The sequence below is a fragment of the Ovis canadensis genome, chromosome 2 (assembly GCF_042477335.2).
Source record: "Ovis canadensis isolate MfBH-ARS-UI-01 breed Bighorn chromosome 2, ARS-UI_OviCan_v2, whole genome shotgun sequence".
Taxonomy (NCBI): Eukaryota; Metazoa; Chordata; class Mammalia; order Artiodactyla; family Bovidae; genus Ovis; species Ovis canadensis.
In genome coordinates this window covers 127282553-127303447 of record NC_091246.1, presented here as the reverse complement: position 1 = coordinate 127303447, position 20895 = coordinate 127282553, and the positions used below count along the sequence as shown (strand labels likewise).

The window sequence follows — 20895 nt, the reverse complement described above, 5'->3', positions numbered from 1 at the left end:
AAACATAATTTCAATGTTACTAGCTGAGTTCTGTAGTAAAAACATTGTCAAACGACTTGAGAATACTACTCTGAATAAATATATTTATTTTGAATAATGCACTTACCCAGAACAGCTCCTAAGGAAATTCTTGGTGAACTATTCTTAGGATGGAATTTGATTTTCTGAGATTCCGCAGAAGAAATGTACCCCCAGGCAAGGTGGGGAAGGGTGAAAGCCTTGCAATATGATCCTGCAGGCAGGGTGAGGTCCAGTTAGCAGAGCTTGGTGATCCTCAGGCAGGAGGTGACACTGCTGGAGAGAGTGTTGTTCTGAGTGGACTGGAAGGGTTGTCACATTGTATGTGCTCAGCAGCAGAAGGGAAACATCAGAGCTTCCTGTTACATCACTCTGACCCCGCCTGCAGTTAGTGTTAGGTTACTTTCTTTCTCAAATGGCATACCCCAGGAAAGCAGCACTCCTTTTTTATTCTGAGACAGGAACGAGAAGCAGCCTGAACAGACACACATCATATGCTGTATGAACACATCGTTAGCAGCAAAAGCTGGCTGGATTTCACCTTGACTGAGTTCTGTTAGAACTTGTCAAACAGAGCTGCCTATGGTTTGAAGGAAATCTGAATAGTATTCTGCTCAGAGAATTAAAGGAGTTAGGGAGTGTGTGTGTGTGTGTGTGTGTGTGTTGAATTATACTTCACAAAGCATCAAGGGAATGTTTTAATGTAACGTGTCTTTCTTCATAGAGGAACACAGAAAAGTAATAACTATGTTCCCATCAGAATTAGTTCTGTGATCTAATTCTTGTTAATTTGGACCTCTGATAATCAGAGCTATTCCCTTATCAGTTTTCCACGATTAAATGATGAAACTCTTTCCTGCAGGTTTTTTGAACATTTTTTTAATTTTGTTCATGACCTAGGAATATGTCCTAACCAGAACCATTGTGTGTATATGTGTTGTGTGTATAGATATACATATATAATTATTTTTCATTATATATGAATATATATTTTAGAGAAAGTAACCTTGAGAACAATTATACATGTAAATAATTGCACATATTTTAAAATATTTGACTTATCACATATGAAGTAAAAAAGTAATTAATAGCTTGTACCTCAAAATAGCCTTAACAAAAATGCAGATAGTTTATAAATATAAATTTTGAAACAAGGTAAATTATATAACATACTTTTACATTTTACAAAAAGGTTTGCCTCAAAACGTAATTTTATTCTAAAATGTGTTTAATAAATCATTGGAAGTTATCATGGAAGAAAGCTTTAATTTTGAAATGTACTTTTTTAAATGATATAGTATGTGTGAAATACAACAATAACTATAATTTCTGAAACTTAAACAGCACTAAAAGTCACTTGCTTTGTATGGATATCAATTTTCTCATCTGTAAACTAGAAGAGATGTATCAAATAATATCTAAAATTCCTATATTTTTAACATTTTCAATCAACAAATTAGGTAACATTCAGAAATAGAGATGATATCATGATGATTTCTCAATTCTGAATAAATTTGAGATCAGAGGCACTGAGATATTGGTATGTTACTGCAATTCCAGAACAAAATGAGATGCTCAAATTCCTTGTAAAATTAACAAAAGACCAGGCAATATAAATTAAAGAAGATTCATGTTTTTTAAACAGTATGTTCCTGCTGACATTTTTATTACTTGGATCCACAGAAGAAACATTACATAATTGGTGATTTTATGATCAATAGGATCAAGGTCAATAAAAATAAATGCATATAAACAGGATACATACTAATCTCTATCAAATTATAGTTATAAAGCTTATAAGAAACTAACTTATGCCTCTTTAGTTATTGGGAGATAGAAAATAACCAAAGGTTGCAAGGTTGTAGAATATCATTATTTGCAGTTAGGGCTTGGTTTTGCTTTGCTTTGGAAGGCTGCATTTTGAGTAATTTATTTAAGGCCATGATAAAAAAAAAAAAAGTCCAAGTTGCCGACTATGACTGACTCCACAAACTGGTTCTTTAATCAGAATACTGATGTGGATATTGTCAGGTGAAAGTTTTCCTGAATTCTGCTGTGGAGTGAATACACTGTTCAGAGAACCACTAAGAAGACAGAAAAATCACTAGGATTGGACCAAGAAACAAGAAATTCCAGTCCTGGTTCTGATATTTTCTAGTGCAGCCTTTGACAAAATTTAAGTCTTGTTGTTCCCATCTTAAAATTCAGAGGAAAATAAAATACTAGACTTTATTATGTGCGTGAATGATCACTGTTCATGTCATCTCAACACTCACTCTTGGTTTATCAGCTGACTCCCAGAAAGAGATCAATATATAGTTTTGAATTTAAGTTATGAAGAACTAAAACTTTTGCCAACAAGTTTGCAGAAGATGGTAATTATTTTTCCTTCAAGATTCACTGTTCATTTGCTGCAAATTTATGTCCTAAAATACTGAAACTATTACTATTTCTCTTCTAGTTACATCAAGTTCTATATGAAATAGGAAGGCTAATAGAGATTATAGCATTTATATTTAAATTATTGGTCAGGCATGCTTATACTCCTTGAAGTCCCTTGGATAATTTTTATTAGTTATCAGTTAAAAGCCTCACTTAGAAATAACAGATAAACTGCATGCTTCTAATCAAATTCTTCAGAGTTGCTGTTTTATAAATTCCAGTTGAAATAAATGGCATGAGGACTTTCAGAGAGCCACTCTGGGTATGAAGGCACAGGCGGAAATATGGATCTTCACACTGAAATATGACATAAATATTGGGGAAATGCACTAGAACAAAATGAAGATATTTTGATAATCAATGAGGTAATTCTTGGCCAGTAAGATATGAATCAATATGTTAATTTAGCCCTATGTATTGTATTTATTTATAAAATATTTTTCCAGAACATATGTTTAATGACACTTGCAATCATTTAATTACTAATGATCAGACCTATATTTTGAGCTAAATACTGTACTAGTTGTGTTGGGGAATTAAGAAAAAACAGGATGTATTCTGTTACCTAGTTGTTTACAGCATAGATTGTGTAGCACATGAAGAATCAAGTGCTATATTCTTTTAAATTAGCAACTGATGCTACCAACACAGTCTAGATGAAACCATGCAGAGCACTATCAATAAAGTTTTCTATAGAACTCAGGAATGACCTCCAATGAAGAATGACATATATAATAATAATTAATCATGCTTGTCCATTTCAGAATCCTACAAGAGAGATTGTGCTTACCTTTGTAGTTCCATGGAAGGCTCACAAGAGCAATAGTCCTTGAGCAAGGAGTACTAATTACCACTTGAAATACACTTTGACTAACACTCAGGAGGAGGCTATCTAAAAATCTCTGGATTACTGTTTATTTTATTTTACTAACTTAGTCATGTTAGACCAAAAATGTGGTTTGGTTTGAACTGACCACTTATTTTGAAATGGTGTGGCTACTGCCTTGGATCATAGTTCTGCCCAACAAAACAAAACAAAACATTGTTAAACAAAACGCGTTATGGACAGATTGTCCCTGGTAAGAGTGTAAGAAAGAACTTTAAAAATTATTTCTATGAAGTTTTTCAGGTATTATGTTATAAATTAATAATTCCTCTGTGTCCTCAATTGTCTGAAAGTCATTGCTTACAGTTAGATAATTTATGCATCAAGGAAATTATGTATGCGATGTTTTGGTTAAAATGCACCAATAATTTGAGGAGAAACACACAAAAATAAAAACAATCCTAGTATGGAAGTAAGTTGGCATGACCTTCTATTATTTTACCTAAGTCGCTCAGCATTTTTCAACTTATTTTATTACTAAATGAACTGCAGGTAGTTAAAAGACCCAGGTCTGATGGCAGGGCCTTTGAGAGTGAACACGCTATTTTCCATTATTAAAACAAAAGGGCTGATTTCATTCTAATTGTACACAAAAGTTATCAACAAATCAATGTTGCTTTTAAAATATTTACTATAAATACAAATTTTAAAGGAGCAGAAAACTTTAAATTTGAAGTGAGTATCATGACATCAGGTCCATACATATATGTATAATTAAAACTATTTTACTAGCTTATACATACTATTTCTCTTACTATTTTATAATGTGTTTTCCAAACAAAGGCAAACATATCAATTATAATTAGCTAAAAACTTGCCTATTCTTTTCATTGATTCTTATGAAGTTCTGATGGATTAGGATCTTGCCAGGAATTCAGGATTTTGAGTGCTTGAGCCTCTCTTCCTCTAAAAGGGCTGCCTGTTGATAGAAGAGCTAACAATGGCAAATGAGATATGTCATGGATTAATTAAAAATTAATTTAAAAATACAACAAATTCATAAATGCTCACAAAATGAACTTCTTAAGGGTGAAATTCCCTAATCAGGGTGATCATACGCCCAAGTTTGTTAGGGCAGTTCCAGTTTATATTTTATGCTTGAAAGTGTCCTGGTTTGGATGAAAAATTATGTACAGTCACCCTAGCAATGCTTATCCATATTGCACTGACGAGTGGTACAAAATACTGAGAGTGAGTAATTTGTCTGGGAAACTTGAATCGCTTTTCCCAGAAGAGTTTAAAATAGTTTTTATTTCTAGGATAGCATTAGTTGGCGTTGAGAAAGATGCCCTTTTCATTACTGGATATTTATTGTGAATTTATTCTAAACTGCTCTTTATTTGCTATCAACCTTCATTGCGAAAATAATAAATGGTTTATTTAACTTTGTGTTTACTCATGTTGACCTAAGCAGCATTTGATTAACTGATCACATCTTTATAGTTTGATTAAAAATTTAATAATTAAGTTCTGAGAATGCCAAATATCATGAAGGTTTTCCCAGCACAGATTATTTTATTCAGCTATTGTCATATTTGTATAACTTCTAAAGTTATTAGCAAGTTATATTTTCTTTTCAATAATTTATTCATTTAATATCACTGTATTATATACAGTGAAAACTCTTAAATATAAAGGAATGTAGAACTATATACCGTGCTGTGCTTAGTCACCTAGTTGTGTCCAACTCTTGCCACCCTATGGACTGTAGCCCACCAGGCTCCTCTGTCCATGGAATTTTCCAGGCAAGAATACCGGAGTGGGTTGCCATGCCCTCCTGCAGGGGATCGTCACAACCCAGGGATCAAACCCAGGTCTCCTGAATTGCAGGCAGATTCTTTACCGTCTGAGTAAACAGGGAAGCCCAGAACTATATATAATGCATATATTAAAGAAGAATGTATTAAAGAAGAATATAGTGTATTTGCCAAAGAATTCTTAGCACCTTTGAGAAAGCACTGTTTTTTATAGTGCTGAGGACTTGGGAATCTACAGTCTCATCCTGCCATCTAGTGTTGCTGCTGCTGCTAAATCGCTTCAGTCGTGTCCGACTCTGTGCTACCTCGCAGACGGCAGCCCACCAGACTCCCCTGTCCCTGGGATTCTCCAGGCAAGAACACTGGAGTGGGTTGCCATTTCCTTCTCCAGTGCATGAAAGTGAAAAGTGAGAGTGAAGTCGCTCAGTCATGTCCGACCCTCAGCGACCCCATGGACTGCAGCCTTCCAGGCTCCTCCGTCCATGGGATTTTCCAGGCAGTAGTACTAGAGAGGGGTGCCATTGCCTTCTCCAGCCATTTAGTGTTAAGCATCCTCAAATTGCCAAAGTTGCTCTCAGTAAAATAAAAAAGAATGAAATTATTATTGGCTTTTTTCTTTAAATCAAAATCTCAATAACAAGGGAATATTCTTAAGAAAACATTCCGATGCACATGATAGCTAGAGTTATAATGGGCAGGTACTTAGTGTGTACTATACAATTAAGGTATCATTTTATATACAGTGAAAAGAATATGTACTTCATACACTATTTAGATGCAAAGGCAAAAAAATCATTAAACGTTGAAACAATATAAATGAAATATTTCAAATGAAAATGACTCACTACCTTTTGTCTTCCAATGAATGTACATACCACATACACGTGACATACATATATTTAAACATTTGAAATGATCTAAAGCTAGACAACTCTGAACCTATGGCTAGGTTAAAGTGGATTAACTCCTATCACATCAGGAATACAAATCAGATTTTTAAAATCTCAAAACAGAGTAAAAAGTGTCACATCTGATAAACAAGGACCTCACTATATTCAAGCATGAAAAATCTTTGTTTTACCACAATGTGTTAGGAAAAAACATCAGCGATTAATTGATTATAAACCTGCTCTGGCATAATTCAGCTGACATTTGAGACACAGAGTTTGGGAGCATATTAATTACCCCTGAGATATATCTCTCTAAACAGTTATGTCATCAGAAAGCAAAGTTTCTGAAGTAGAGCCATCCATTTGAATGCTAATTGATTTTCATATTAATTGATCGTCTGCTATGTGTCCAGGATTTGGATAGATACTAGGAGTACAAAGCTTGATAATAGGGACATGGTCTATGCTTTCAAGGAATTTACTTTGTATTTTCAGGTAGACATTTATTAATAGAAAAACACTTATTTTTATTCATATTGCTCAACTACTCAGATTGGTAAAAGGCAGTATGTTCAATGACTGAAACAGACAAGGGCTGAGTAGATAGGAAGGGAGGGATAGAGGGTGAACATACTTTTTGCAGAAGAGCATTTTCTGAAGGTAATAATTACTGTGGAACCTGAAAGTCAAGAAATAGGAGGTATTCCACGAATTAAAAAGGAGTCTGTTCTCCATAGGGCCCAGGAACAGATCTTGAAAGAAGGATTCGAGCTCCCATAACTTACTGAAAAGCATTAAAGAAGGGAATGAAGCAGGGTTGGGAGAATGAGGTGAGCAAGCATGTGGTCTCAGGTAAAATCTGGATCTGGCCTAATGCATAGGACAAGGGCTTGGAGTGTAAGCTGCATGTAAGATTTGTCCTCTCGTGATGCACAGGAGTTTGTCTTTCATAGCTTCTTTTCAGTCCTTGTATGAGCCACTCTCGGAGAAGGTAATGGCACCCCACTCCAGTACTATTGCCTGGAAAATCCCATGGACGGAGGAGCCTGGTAGGCTGCAGTCCATGGGGTCGCTGAGGGTCGGACATGACTGAGCGACTTCACTTTCACTTTTCACTTTCATGCATTGGAAAAGGAAATGGCAACCCACTCCAGTGTTCTTGTCTGGAGAATCCTAGGGACGGGGAGCTTGGTGGGCTGCCGTCTATAGGGTTACACAGAGTTGGACATGACTGAAGCAACTTAGCAGCAGCAGCAGCAGCAGCAGCAGCATGAGCCACTCTGGGAAGCATAATTTCTAGGGGAAGTAACTACTGTCAGCTGGGGACAATGATGCAGGTGGGAGCTATTAGCAGCCAGTTCTCCCAGCAACAGGGAGATGAATGTACCAGCTCATTATGGGTTGGGGGAAGGGCACCAAAGCAGAGTTTACTAGGAATAGTAGCACAAGTAAGCAAAACCTATTCAGCTGCAGGACCTTAATAGTTCCTAGAGTCCAGAGACCTGTGAACAAGAAGAGAATTCCACCTAAGTATATCAGGACATTGTACGTAGGATCGTGTAGATTGTGATGAGGAATTTGTATTTTAATCTTTTTGCAATGAGTCATGCACTCAAATCAAGTTTTATGCATTATTCTGTGCGTCTGGGTGAGGCTGGGGTGGTGGGATGGCATAAGTAAGCAAGTATGAAAATCTTTCCCTGGGAAATGTTTCTATGCCTTTTCAGCAAAGTTAATGTTCACAGGGTTAACCATGGTTCCTTATATATGGTGTCATTGACTTACATTCTCATGGTTATTTGTCACTATTCAGAAAATTAAAAATACTATGGTTGGAGGACCCTCTTTTGGGGGGTTAATTGTAAAGAAGCATAAAAACAAATTCAACTTTGCGTGGTTACTAATTAGTGTATCTGTAAGTACTTAGCGCTTCTGGAAACTTCCTTCTGTTTCAGGATAAATTGAGGAAGCGATTCATGGGGTCACAAAGAGTCGGACATGACTGAGCGACTGAACTGAACTGAATATTGTTGATGACTGGCATTTTCCCAGAAATACACTATGTGCTTTAGATATTTTCTTTAACTCTGAATAAGATTTCATTTTTACTTTCAGATGAGAGAGAGTTAAAGAAAACTATAAACTTTCTCATTGAACAGTGGCAGATAGTTTAAGTAAAAACTGATAATGACTTATTACTTCATCTCTGGAGTAGAAACTTCTTGGCAAGATGAGTCATTTAGGTAGCTCACAGCTGTTCACATTTTGAAACTCTCTGGAAATCTCCCTGGAGTGATTTATAAATTTTGTAGAACATTCTGTTGAGAATGGGGAATGTGTTAAAAAATTTACTTTTGAAAGTCAAAATTCTTGCTTTCTGATTCTAATAACTGACTAAGAAGGAAGTAGCAGTTTCCTCTGGCTTCTAACTTGATGGCACCTGCAGCTTGAGAGGTCAGGAAGTTGAAATTATACTCTTTATGAAAATACAGATTAAATATGGGTTAAAGTCCCAAAGACACCCGGGGTTCATAACTGACTTAGCTGATGTTACTTCATTGTAAGAAGAGCAAATTAAAAGTTATGACAAGAATGGGTTAACTTTGGTCCAATGGGATTTGCTTAAAACATTAGAATAAACTCTAGATTGAAATAAATATTTGGTACTAGAAATAATTTACTCTTCATTAAATTTTGCTAGCTCTTTTAAGAATGATTATTAAAATAGACAAGTGCTTCCAAAATTGTTTCAAAATGTTTAATGAGCTTAAAATGCCTCAAACACTATCAATCAGAAGGACATACATTATTTTCTCTAGATTGTATACAATCTTAAGAGGGGAAGTATTAACGGTTCAGAAATTTTTTTAGCATAAGCGAAAGTCAAATATTAAGGCTTTAGACTCTTCCAAAGTAAGGCCCCTACTTTGTTGGGGAAACACTTTACTTTGTAAAGTAGTGCTTTTGGAAGCCTCTCATAAAACAAAAATAAAAACCTTTTGTTGTTTAGGAGCTAATCAGGCATTGAATGGGCTTCCCAGGTGACTCAGCAGTAAAGAACTCTCCTGCAGTGTAGGAAACACAGGAGACATGGGCTTGATCCCTGGCTCTGGAATATCCCTTGGAGGAGGAAATGGCAGCCTGTTCCCAGATTCTTGGGACTTTCCTGTGGTTCAGACAGTAAAGAATCTGCCCACAATGCGGGAGACCCAGGTTTGATCCCTGGCTTGGGAAAATCCCCTGGAGAAGGGAATGGCTACCCACTTCAGTATTCTTGCCTGGTAAATTCCATGGACAGGGGAACTTGGCAGGGTATAGCCCTTGGGGTTGCAAAGAGTTGGACATGACTTAGCACTGAGAAGGCCCTGAAGAAGAAATCTGCCACAGGTGTAGTCATTTTGAATAAGGCAAGCTTTGGAGAAGTATAGCAGATGACTGGCTGTAAATGATCTCTTTACCTTACAAGGGATGTGGTTACTACTGAGAGAAGAGCCTAGACGATGTTGACTTTTGTTTTTTAAGCACAGAATATCTTTACATTCGTTTAGCTTTTAAATAGAGAGCATTTTCATAAAATTCTAAAGTGCCAAACTAGAAGAATTCTTATAAGCAGTCAAATCCAAAACACTGTTTCTAAAGATGAGTCAATGTGTGGTAAGCAAATCAGATGACAAATTCAGTCATCAGTCTTAGTACAAGTAGTGTCAGTCTTAGTACAAGAAACAATCTCTCTTAGTTCACAATTCAGAAAATTTCCCCACAGCCTCTGATGGAAACCTTGAACAACTTTACGTTCGTTTTAATTAACTTCTATTTTTCAGCAAAGTACTCTAGGCATGTAACTGAAAGATCAGTTAGCTCTAAACATATGTAATAAAGTAAACAGTGATTCCTCATCCCTCAGACTTCCACATCCAGCTTTATTCTGGCTTCCTTCCACTCTTGTCATTGAGAAGCACAATACCTTTTTTATTCCTACTTATCTATATGTGACCCATTCCTTCACATTTTCCTCTGTCCTTTAGAATTTTCATCTCTGAAAGTGAAAGTGTTAGTCACTCAGTCACGTCTGAGTCTTTGTGACCCCATGGACAGGAGCACACCAAGCTTCCCTGTCCATCACCAACTCCTAGAGCTTACTCAAACTCATTTCCTTTGAGTTGATGATGCCATCCAACCACCTCATCCTCTGTCGCCCCCTTCTCCTCATGCCTTCAATCTTTCCCAGAATCAGGGTCTTTTCAAATCAGTCAGTTCTTCACATCAGGTGGCCAAAGTATTGGAGCTTCAGCACCAGCATCAGTCGTTCCAATGAATATCCAGGACTGATTTCCTTTAGGATTGACTGGTTGGATCTCCTTGCAATCTAAGGGACTCTCAAGAGTCTTCTCCAACACTGCAGTTCAAAAACATCAATTCTTCGGCGCTCAGCTGTCTTTATAGTTCAACTCTCACATGCATACATGACTACTGGAAAACCCATAGCTTTGATTACATGGACCTTTGTTGGCAAAATGATGTCTCTGCTTTTTAAAATGCTGTCTAGTTTGGTCATAGCTTTTCTTCCAAGGAGCAAGCACCTTTAATTTCATGGCTGCAGTCACCATCTGCAGTGATTTTGGAGCCCAAGAAAATAGAGTCTCTCACTGTTTCCATTGTCTCTCCATCTATTTGCCATGAAGTGATGGGACCAGATGTCATGATCTTAGTTTTTTGAATGTTGAGTTTTAAGCCAACTTCTTCACTCTCCTCTTTCACTTTCATCAAGAGGCTCTCTAGTTCCTCTTCCTCTTATGGCTTTCTACCATAAGTGTGGTGTCATCTGCATATCTGGGGTTATTTTCTCCCAGTAATCTTGATTCCAGCTTGTGCTTCATCCAGCCCGGCATTTTGCATAATGTACTCTGCATGTCAGTTAAAAAAGCAGGGTGGCAATATACAGCCCTGATGTACTCCTTTCCCAATTTGGAACCAGTCCATTGTTTCATGTCTAGTTCTAACTGTTGCTTCTTGAACTGCATACAGATGCCTCAGGAGGCAGGTAATGTAGTCTGATATTCCCATCTCTCGAGAATTTTTCACAGTTTGTTATGATCAACACAGTCAAAGGTTTTGGCATAGTCAATAAAGCAAAAGTAGAGGTTTTTCTGGAATTCTTGCTTTTTCTATGATCCAACAGATGTTGGCAATTTGATCTGCAGAAGGGAATGGCAAACCACTTTAGTATTTTTGCCTTGAGAACCCCATGAGCAGTATAAAAAGAAATTTTCAAGCTGCCTTCCAAAGTAGCTGTACTCTTTTGCATTCCTACCAGCAAAGAATGAGTTGCTTTTGCTTTTCCACATCTTTCACAGACTTTGGTGGTATCATGCATCTTATTTTAACCATCCTAATCGGTGTGTAGTAGTAACTCGTTGTCTTAATTTACATTTCCATGATGACGTATGACGTGGAACATCTTTTCATAAACTTATTTGCCATCTCCATAGGTTTTTTTAGATGTCCGTTAAGGTCTTTGATCTATTTTTAATAGGATTGTTTTCTTATTCTTGAGATTTAAGAGCTTTTTGTATATTTTCAATAGCAGTCTTTTAACCAACGTGTTTCTGCATTTTCTCCTAGGCTGTAGCTTGCCTTCTAAGCTCTTGATACTGTCTTTCGTAGAGCAGAATCTTTTAATTTTAATGAAGTCTAGCTTATCAATTATTTCTTTCATTGGTCATGCCTGAGGCCAGAATTTTAATTCAATTTTTTGAGGTAAGAGAGTTCAAACTTTTCTAGAAAACTTTACTCTGAGCTTAAAGGGACTTAAATTCTGGAAATTATCTTGAAATCTTTGAGGCTAGAAAATAAAAGCAAAAAAAAAAAAAAAAAAAATGTTGGGCAGCAGAATTAGAAGTGGAGAGAGACTGAATTTTAATAATATGAGGTCCTGAATCCATCAATACTGAAGTCAAATACCTTTGACTTTTTCAATTTTGACAAAAAATATCCATGTTTTGTTTCTGACTGTGTGAGTCAGAATTTTTCTTAATTTTAAGAAAAGTGATGAGGAGACCATATTCATTGTCCTAACTTATTGTAGCATTATGCAATTAAATGTCTGTACATTTCTCTTTCTTTGGTAAGATGAATTATTGTGTATTTTTAAAGTGGTATAAATACTACTTCTTTAAAAGTGGTGTTCTAGCCAAGACTTCAGCTATGTGATTAGAGTAGTTCAGCTGTTGGGCCTGAGGGGCTGATAAGAATCAAGGTTTCCTAAGCATAGGAGACTGCAGGGAAGTCAACCAAGACATGTTTTTGCTCAAGTTCTTGAGAAAGAAGGTGAAAAAAATCAGAAAGTCCCTTAAATAGTTGGTTACTTTAATGTCATTTTCTTTCCTCTGGTATGAAAACTGGACAGGCTAGTCAGGATTGGAAGTCATTTATATACTGTGTTTTCATATAATACATATTTGAATATATTATATTTATACAATTGGATGACTGGTAGAAATACATATGAAATAAAGTAAATGCAGAATGTATAGATGGAGGCAAGTGGAGTGCAGCTTGTGATGCATTTTTTCTTTGTCTTAGAACTCTTTACCCTTGCAATAACTGAAGATCATTAATTTTTATTTTTTTAAGTCTAACATAAGTGTAACAGTCACACTTTATTATTTAGGATAATATATTTTATTTCTTATACTGTAAAAAATAAAAACATTTTATCAATTTTCAGTATAACCTGTTAGTTTTGAACAGAATAAACAGAGTCGGTAAATAAGCATCAGATGCTATATAATGTAATTCTATATAAAATTCACAGTTAGATGCATTCAATTATGCAAAATATGGGAAGACAAAACCACCAGAGACAATCTTATTTAAAAACACAGTAAACATATTCACATGCATTAAACATTGCAAACCATCTCTCAGTGTAGGTCTTTTGACTAAGTAATGAAGTTATGAATAGTTGTTGGGGAAAATAGTCAAGTCACCAATATGCTATTTATATGTCCTTGGTGGCAACTTGCCACTTGACCTAAGAAGACTTTACCATTTACTTAAAGGTGTTGCTATCCATGTGTAAAAGACAACAGACATATTTCACAAGAGACTTTGATTTCAAAAAGTTTCAAATTCCATAGAAGACTCAATTTAAGGCAGTTATTTATGTGATTATGTACTGAATATTTGAAAACAAGATATAAACATTTTCTGAAGTGAACAAATTGAATTGTTATGACAGAGGATGCATGTTAGGATTTTTCATATTATGCCTGAAAAGACAGTGATTTTATAGTTCGCATCAGCTTGTCTCTGATTTCACATGAATGATCTGGAAGGGATCATATTTTAAAAATATGAAATCAGCATGAATAAACTAAGTAATGAGATATATTTTCAGTGATCTATGAGGACCATTTTAACTAAACTGAAATGGTCATGAAAGAGTAGTGTAGGTAAGTACAAATACATACATATATCAAAATTAAATTGGGAGGATAGGGTGAAGTTAAGTACCAATTAATGAATCACTGAAGGGGTCTGAGTAGTGGAGAAACACACGAGTTAATTCTTAAGAATTAAATCAGTAACGATGTGAAGAACGAAGTAGAGGTAAAAAGACTGGGAGTTAGATTGTTTATGACAAAACAATCAATAGGGTTTAGAGACTGATTATAAGCTGTATATGAGGGAAAGGAAGAAATCAAAATTGGGTTCACACTTTCAAGACTGAGGAACAGGCAGAATTTATTTACTATTACTAAACTAAATGGACAAAGTGGTTAGTTGTTTCTAGATGACAAGCTCAAATTTAAATGTGAAATTTGAAGTGAACAAGGCTCTTGAGATCTCAAACTGTACGTGACTCAGCAGAGAAGGAAAGGTATGGATCTAGATGAACTGAATTAACTCCAGAGAAATGTTAAAAGCTTGAGAGTGAATAATATGCATTTTTCTAGGAGACTTTTCCTTCCTGATAATTTTGTCTTCCTTTTTTACAGAAATAGTATGACATTTTTTAAAGCATGAATTACTGGTTGCATTGTGTGCAAAGCCTAATTATAAATGAATAGGTTTTGGGAGGTTTATATATTCTTGCCATTTTCGGGAAGAGAAAATTTTGTCAAACAATAAAATTAGAAAGTACATAAATAATTTCCTTCAGATTGCCATTGAAAACTTTTTCCACCAGGACTTTTCTTATCATGATCTGTATTTAACACACAACTATTCAACCCTCTTTACTGATAAGATGGGCCAGAAGCACACAAAAGCTACATCAATCAAAATCAGGCAGGCACATGACACAGAATTGACTCTCTTTGTTCAGATACGATTTGGCTTAGGATTGTTTGAAGTGCTGGTTAGTGTAAAGGGAGAAAAAGTATGTCTAGGGAGTGAATCATCTTACAGAATTCTGTTGTTATTAGGTCTTTCCAAATGTAGTATTGAGTGATCTTAATCAGAAAAGGATGCTTGCCACCATTTTATATGTGAAACCCCAAACCACTTGATCTTTAATAGTTATATTTGTTAATCTGAACATAGGGTATAAAGAATATAATTATATGTGTGATAAAAACAAATAAGTGATGACATATTCTCAAACAGATAACCACCAGATGGTAAAACAGACTGACTTGATGGGGCCAGCAGTATGATAAATTGTAGTTAAGTGACAGATAGTTAGAAAGGAATCAAGAAAATAATACATTCATAGTAGACAGTTAATAAGTTATAGCCACAGAATAAGCAATTTGATTAGATTGGAAAAGGAATTCTGATGCAAATGTATTAATAGCAGGTAATATATGCATAGAAGATTCACGAGATTTTCATTAAAAAGATTTCAGGAGAGAAACAATAAGAATCGTAAAGAAAATGTTTGTCCAAAATATTTAGTAGAAATGATGCTGTAATGTAACAAATTTATATTCTATTTTGACTAGCTGCTTCTTTCTTTTTCTTTTGGTTTTAATTAATCCTTCTTTTGATATTCTTCGGATATAACCTAGAAAAGGAAGATAAATAAATGTATACATGATAAACTAACATAACAAAACATAATCTAAAATTTCTTCAAATTATCTTTTAATGATTTAAATCAAAAAAGTGTAATTGGTTTAACAGTCATTTGTCTATTTCTTTGTGTAAACATCCTCTTTCTAAGGATGTCAGTTTGCATGAATGGGTAAACATTATTGATTTTTATTATTCATCTTCAGTTAGAAATTAATGCTTCTTTTATTAAAGTGGACATGTGGCTGTAACATGACTGAGTGGAGTTATAGATGATTTTATTTACATATTAACACTCTATAAATGGGCTTCCCAGGTGACGTTAGCAGTAAGAGTCCACCTGCAAATGCAGGAGACTTAAGAAACGTGGTTTGATCCCTGGGTTGTGAAGCTCCCCTGGAGGAGGGCATAGCAACCCACTCCAGTATTCTTGTCTGGAAAATCCCATGGACAGAGGAGCCTGGTGGCTACGGTCCACAGGGTCATGAAGAGGTGGACATGACTAAAGTGATTTAGCATGCACACAACTCTATAAATATGGACCATTTTTATTTTCAGAAGAAAATAAATATATGATATTTCTATGCACTGGAAAGCTTAAAGATATTTTGGTATAATGCTTTAAAATGAAAGCGTAGTGTATAAACATTAAAAAAATAAAATGTTTTGTTTAAATTTCTCTGGGGGAGGAAGATACATTGAAAGGAACTGTAGTTAACGTATCTGGCAATATTATTAAAATGTAGTTGAGAAGACACAGTTAAATGAAAATACTGTTTCTTATCATAAATAAAACTAATTTCATACTTTCCCAGATTAAAATTCATTCATAATTTCAATACAATTATTATCTTAAACAGTAGTGAATTAATGGGAGAATGCCCTCTATACCTCTTTCACAAGCCCTAAAACATGCTTTTCTAGAGGTAAAATTGTTCTCATTCCCTCCACATCCACTGTACTCAAATGTGTGGCATTTCCCAATGACTGAATCGTAGTAGAATCTGGTCACATTGGCTCGACACAATCCCCTATCTGCTGGGGTCAGACACCAGTAGGGGCGATTAAATTCTGAAAAGATAAGAAAACATAGCAAGTCATATAGAATAGTTAGTCTGAAACTTTCATATTTATTGTTTGTAGATTAGTCTTATTAGGCATGTTTATGTGAAACAGTAATCTGAATGAATAACATAAAATTCATATATTTCAATTCCAGGAAAATGCTTAGCCAGTCTCCAAGCATTCACTCTACTGAGACCTTTCTCCAGTAAATATGAAAGTAGGTACATCTGTTAAAGAAAAGTGCCAGGATTACTCTTTATCTGATGAAACTAGTTTTACATAATATAAACAACCACTATTCAACAATTTAATTGAAGAAAATTTATTAACCATATCCATTTAAAAAATTATGATTGCTTATATATCATTTGTTCATGAGTATTCAACTTCACAAATAAAGTCGTGATGAGCAAAATCTTTACTCACCGTATGAAACAAACAGAAGATAGGGAAGAGGTCATTCCCCGACCAAATAACATACGACAATTTAAAGCACAGGGATTCAGGTACAGCAAATTCTAACCTTAAGCTTTGGAAAGTGAACCCAGATGATTTGGCTTAGTAATAAGTTTTTTGTGTGTGTGTGAATTAAACCAGCAGTTCTAGATGAGTTAGATATTTTTGCAAAGGAAGGAATATTGGTGAAGGCAGGTAAGATCACACATTTACAGGTTTAAACCAGACAGATGGGCTAGTCTGTCAATGGGACCAACCACTTTCAAAAATAGACGAAAAAGTTGCTTGTATATTTTTGAGATTAGTTGTTTGTCAGTTGCTTCATTTGCTATTATTTTCTCCCATTCAGAAGGCTGTCTTTTCACCTTGCTTATATTTTCCTTTGTTGTGCAGAAGCTTTTAATTTTAATTAGATCCCATTTGTTTATTTTTGCTTTTATTTCCAGAATTCTGGGAGGTGGATCATAGAGGATCCTGCTGTGATTTATGTCTGAGAGTGTTTTGCCTATGTTCTCCTCTAGGAGTTTTATAGTTTCTGATCTTACATTTAGATCTTTAATCCATTTTGAGTTTATTTTTGTGTGCGGTGTTAGAAAGTGATCTAGTTTCATTCTTTTACAAGTGGTTGACCAGTTTTCCCAGCACCACTTGTTAAAGAGATTGTCTTTACTCCATTGTATATTCTTGCCTCCTTTGTCAAAGATAAGGTGTCCATATGTGTGTGGATTTATCTCTGGGCTTTCTATTTTGTTCCATTGATCTATATGTCTGTCTTTGTGCCAGTACCATACTGTCTTGATGACTGTGGCTTTGTAGTAGAGCCTGAAGTCAGGCAAGTTGATTCCTCCAGTTCCATTCTTCTTTCTCAAGATTGCTTTGGCTATTCGAGGTTTTTTGTATTTCCATACAAATCTTGAAATTATTTGTTCTAGTTTACCCCAATGTTCATCGCAGCACTGTTTATAATAGCCAGGACATGGAAACAACCTAGATGTCCATCAGCAGATGAATGGATAAGAAAGCTGTGGTACATATACACAATGGAGTATTACTCAGCGGTTAAAAAGAATTCATTTGAATCAGTTCTGATGAGATGGATGAAACTGGAGCCGATTATACAGAGTGAAGTAAGCCAGAAAGAAAAACACCAATACAGTATACTAACACATATATATGGAATTTAGGAAGATGGCAATGATGACCCTGTATGCAAGACAGGGAAAGAGACACAGATGTGTATAACGGACTTTTGGACTCAGAGGGAGAGGGAGAGGGTGGGATGATTTGGGAGAATGACATTCTAACATGTATACTATCATGTGAATTGAATCGCCAGTCTATGTCTGACGCAGGATGCAGCATGCTTGGGGCTGGTGCATGGGGATGACCCAGAAAGATGTTATGGGGAGGGTGGTGGGAGGGGGGTTCATGTTTGGGAATGCATGTAAGAATTAAAGATTTTAAAATTTAAAAAATAAAAAACTAAAAAAAAAAAAAAAATAGACGAAAAAAAATACAGCTAGGGTAATGAAAGGATTGCTCATGTCCTTATGACAAAGCATAAAAATGGTTTCAGCCTGATGATAGTTTTCAGCTCCTTCTGGAATTCCTGTCAGTGAGGGAAAACTGGCAGTCTTTTTAGCTGTAGAGCTAAACTGCTTGATATTATTAGTAAACCAAAACTGTAGATAATTTGGTGGAAGCCCAGGAATCAATATAGCAAGACACGGTACAGCAAATGCAGATGAAGAGGATATGCTGAATGTACAATATTGGCAGAAAATAGAACTTTGAGGAATTCAGTAGCAAAGAAGGCAAAGAGTTTGCACAAAAAGCAAGAACTGGTTTGATGGCAAGTGAACCCCAGGGGAACGGACTAAAAAATAAATAAAATAATCTGAGAAAAAAAGTGAAAAAAATCTTAAATTGATAAGCAAAATTTTATAACCTCCTAACTTCTAGATACGTAAATAAAGATTAGAGTATCTAGATATAATATCTCATGTAAAAGAGAAATTCTTGAAAATAAGAGAAGTATTGAAAATATTATGGGAAGAATTTCTGATAAACACTTTAGAAAGGTGACATTTTGTGTCAAAATCCGAGAACTGAAATCAGATTAAAACTGTATTAATCTTTAAGTAGGTGTATAGATACTGATTTAAAAGAAACTCCTGAGATTTTGTAAAAAAAACTTGACTAAAAATCACGTAGTCTAATTTATGTTTTGCCTCACCCCATTTAGGGATTATAGAGCATTATTACTACCATCTTAAAATGAAATTAAAATGTACTTGGTGAGAATGTGTGCTTAATTTTCTGAAAATGTTGAGGTCTTTTTTCTCCAAAAATGGTTAATGTAAGAGGAATTTTGTAATAGCCTAGGAGAGATATGCTGTAATTGAGCCCAATATTGTGTGAAAGCTTTTCCAGTGGGTGAGTTGTGGATTCTCATCAGTCCATAGCCAAAAATATAACATAGTTATCAATTGCCATTGCTTCTAATTCCATGACCTTCTAAAATTATCATCCATGCTCAGAAACAAATGAAATACCCCACAAGCAGTTAGCCTGATTTGAGAAACAGAGAAAACAGAATAAATTGCTATTCTTTTAAATATTATTCTCAAAAAGCAGCCACAGATGCCTCATAGTAGATGTGTAAGTAAGTATCATGGTATGATTTATACATCTATTTCACTTTAGCATTTTGTACACAAAATATATTAGCCCACAATAAGTTGAAAATAATAACATATACATATATTGTAGATATCCTTGTAGTATACTTCTTCACAAATGTTACTTATTATGTCTTAATAGCAGTGCTCTAAAGCTTCTTATTCCAGGACAGACAGAAATTTCTGATTACAGGGAACAAATCATCTCTTTCTGCCAAATACACAACCTAAAGTAAAACTGGCCCCATAACAAAATCAGTGTTATTTCAAAGTGAGGACAAATTGGCATAGTATATCTGGGGCTATAGTTCCTAGATTAAGGGTAAGAAGGGATGTGCCTCTGCTATCATAGACCAGGAGCCTGGAACATCACTTGAAAGCTAGAACCAAAACAGTCTCTCCACTGGGATCAGAAACCATGGGGCGTCTATGGCCATACCACCCAGAACACGCCTGGTCTTATCTGAAACCATGGAGCATATACCACAGTTTTGGTGGAGAGACATACTCCTCTGTCTTCCTTTAGTCACCCAGTCTTCCAACAGTTTGCCACTGACCAAACTACTCAGAAACCAAGGGAAAGAGCAAGAATAATGCAGGGGATAAGTTTGAAAGCAAACAGACAGGTGACAGTACAGATTCATCAAAGAGTTTCACCAGCTGCTGAACTGCCCCAAGCATCAGATTACCTCTGCCTGAAACTCTTTGTGACTTCTGAATCAGAGGCTATGTGGAATGCTGCTTCTGACAGTCTGGGATCTGGTGTGCAGACTTAACTATCTATCTTACCACATAGCAGCTCCCACTCAGAAAGTATTTCTCCATGACTGATCTGATCTGATATCATTTGTTTGTCCTATTTTAATCACTATCTAAACAGATCATCAGACTCAACTCACATTTGACCCAGGTTAATATAGAGAGATGATAACATTTTGATAGGGAGTTATAGCTTGGCATTAATCACTAAAAAGGCTGTATTGGGTAAGCCAAAGATTTCTTTTTCTTTTTCATTTGGGTTTTTGTATAATATCTTATGCAAAACCTCAAATGAACTTTTTGGCCAACTCAACATTTCAAATTTTTTAAAAGATTATGTTTTTAATAATGCAATAAATCACCATCAGTTGGGAAGTTTTTAAAGGACATTACTCTTCAGAAACATGAATTATACCCAATACATAAATTATTTCTCCTAAAATCATTTAAGCTTGATGCAGTTAAGACTATCATTGAACTAATCTAGTATAAAAAACAGAATTTAAAAAATGAAGCAGATGGTTTCTCATGGACATTATAGCTCCAGATTTACTGAGTCCTTGAGTATCATCTGATTCAATCTCTAAAGGTGAAGAAATAGAAAATTTTGTTCCCTTTCAAGAGATAAACTTGACTATTTTCAATTAACATATTTATTCTAGATAAACACAAGGCACTCACCTATTCAAAATACAGATTTTGATATCTACAATGAAAGAAAATATAAAGGTTTTGAAGTAGTTGCACAATGTGATATTTTGGTCTAGATTATAATTTGTGGAAATTTAAGATTGAATAAAAGACACTAACCTGACTTCTGTTAATTTTCAAAGGGAATTTAATAACAAAATGCACTGTCTTGACTTCACCATTAATAACGAGTTGGATAGCTTCCATTTAGAGGGTCTATGATAGATTTCAGA

At 35.2% G+C, this 20895-nt stretch overlaps 2 protein-coding genes across 5 annotated transcripts in view; both read right to left on the bottom strand.

Moving 5' to 3' along the window:
* Positions 1 to 471, bottom strand: part of CALCRL (calcitonin receptor like receptor) — a 126424-nt gene extending 125953 nt beyond the window's left edge. Inside the window, exon 1 of one of the 3 annotated variants that reach the window (XM_069577029.1) lies at positions 107 to 471. The gene's annotated coding sequence lies outside the window, so the exon portion shown is untranslated. The remainder of the gene's footprint in view (positions 1 to 106) is intronic. The other 2 variants (XM_069577031.1, XM_069577032.1) reach the window with 2 other exon arrangements.
* A 12180-nt stretch (positions 472 to 12651) lies between these two features.
* TFPI (tissue factor pathway inhibitor) overlaps positions 12652 to 20895 on the bottom strand; it is an 86629-nt gene continuing 78385 nt past the window's right edge. For both annotated transcript variants that reach the window (XM_069577027.1, XM_069577028.1), the window contains 2 exons: positions 15903 to 16082; positions 12652 to 15003 (listed from right to left, as the gene is read on the bottom strand). In XM_069577027.1, the coding sequence (XP_069433128.1) occupies positions 14891 to 15003; positions 15903 to 16082 (293 nt within the window). In that variant the 3' untranslated portion in view covers positions 12652 to 14890. The remainder of the gene's footprint in view (positions 15004 to 15902; positions 16083 to 20895) is intronic.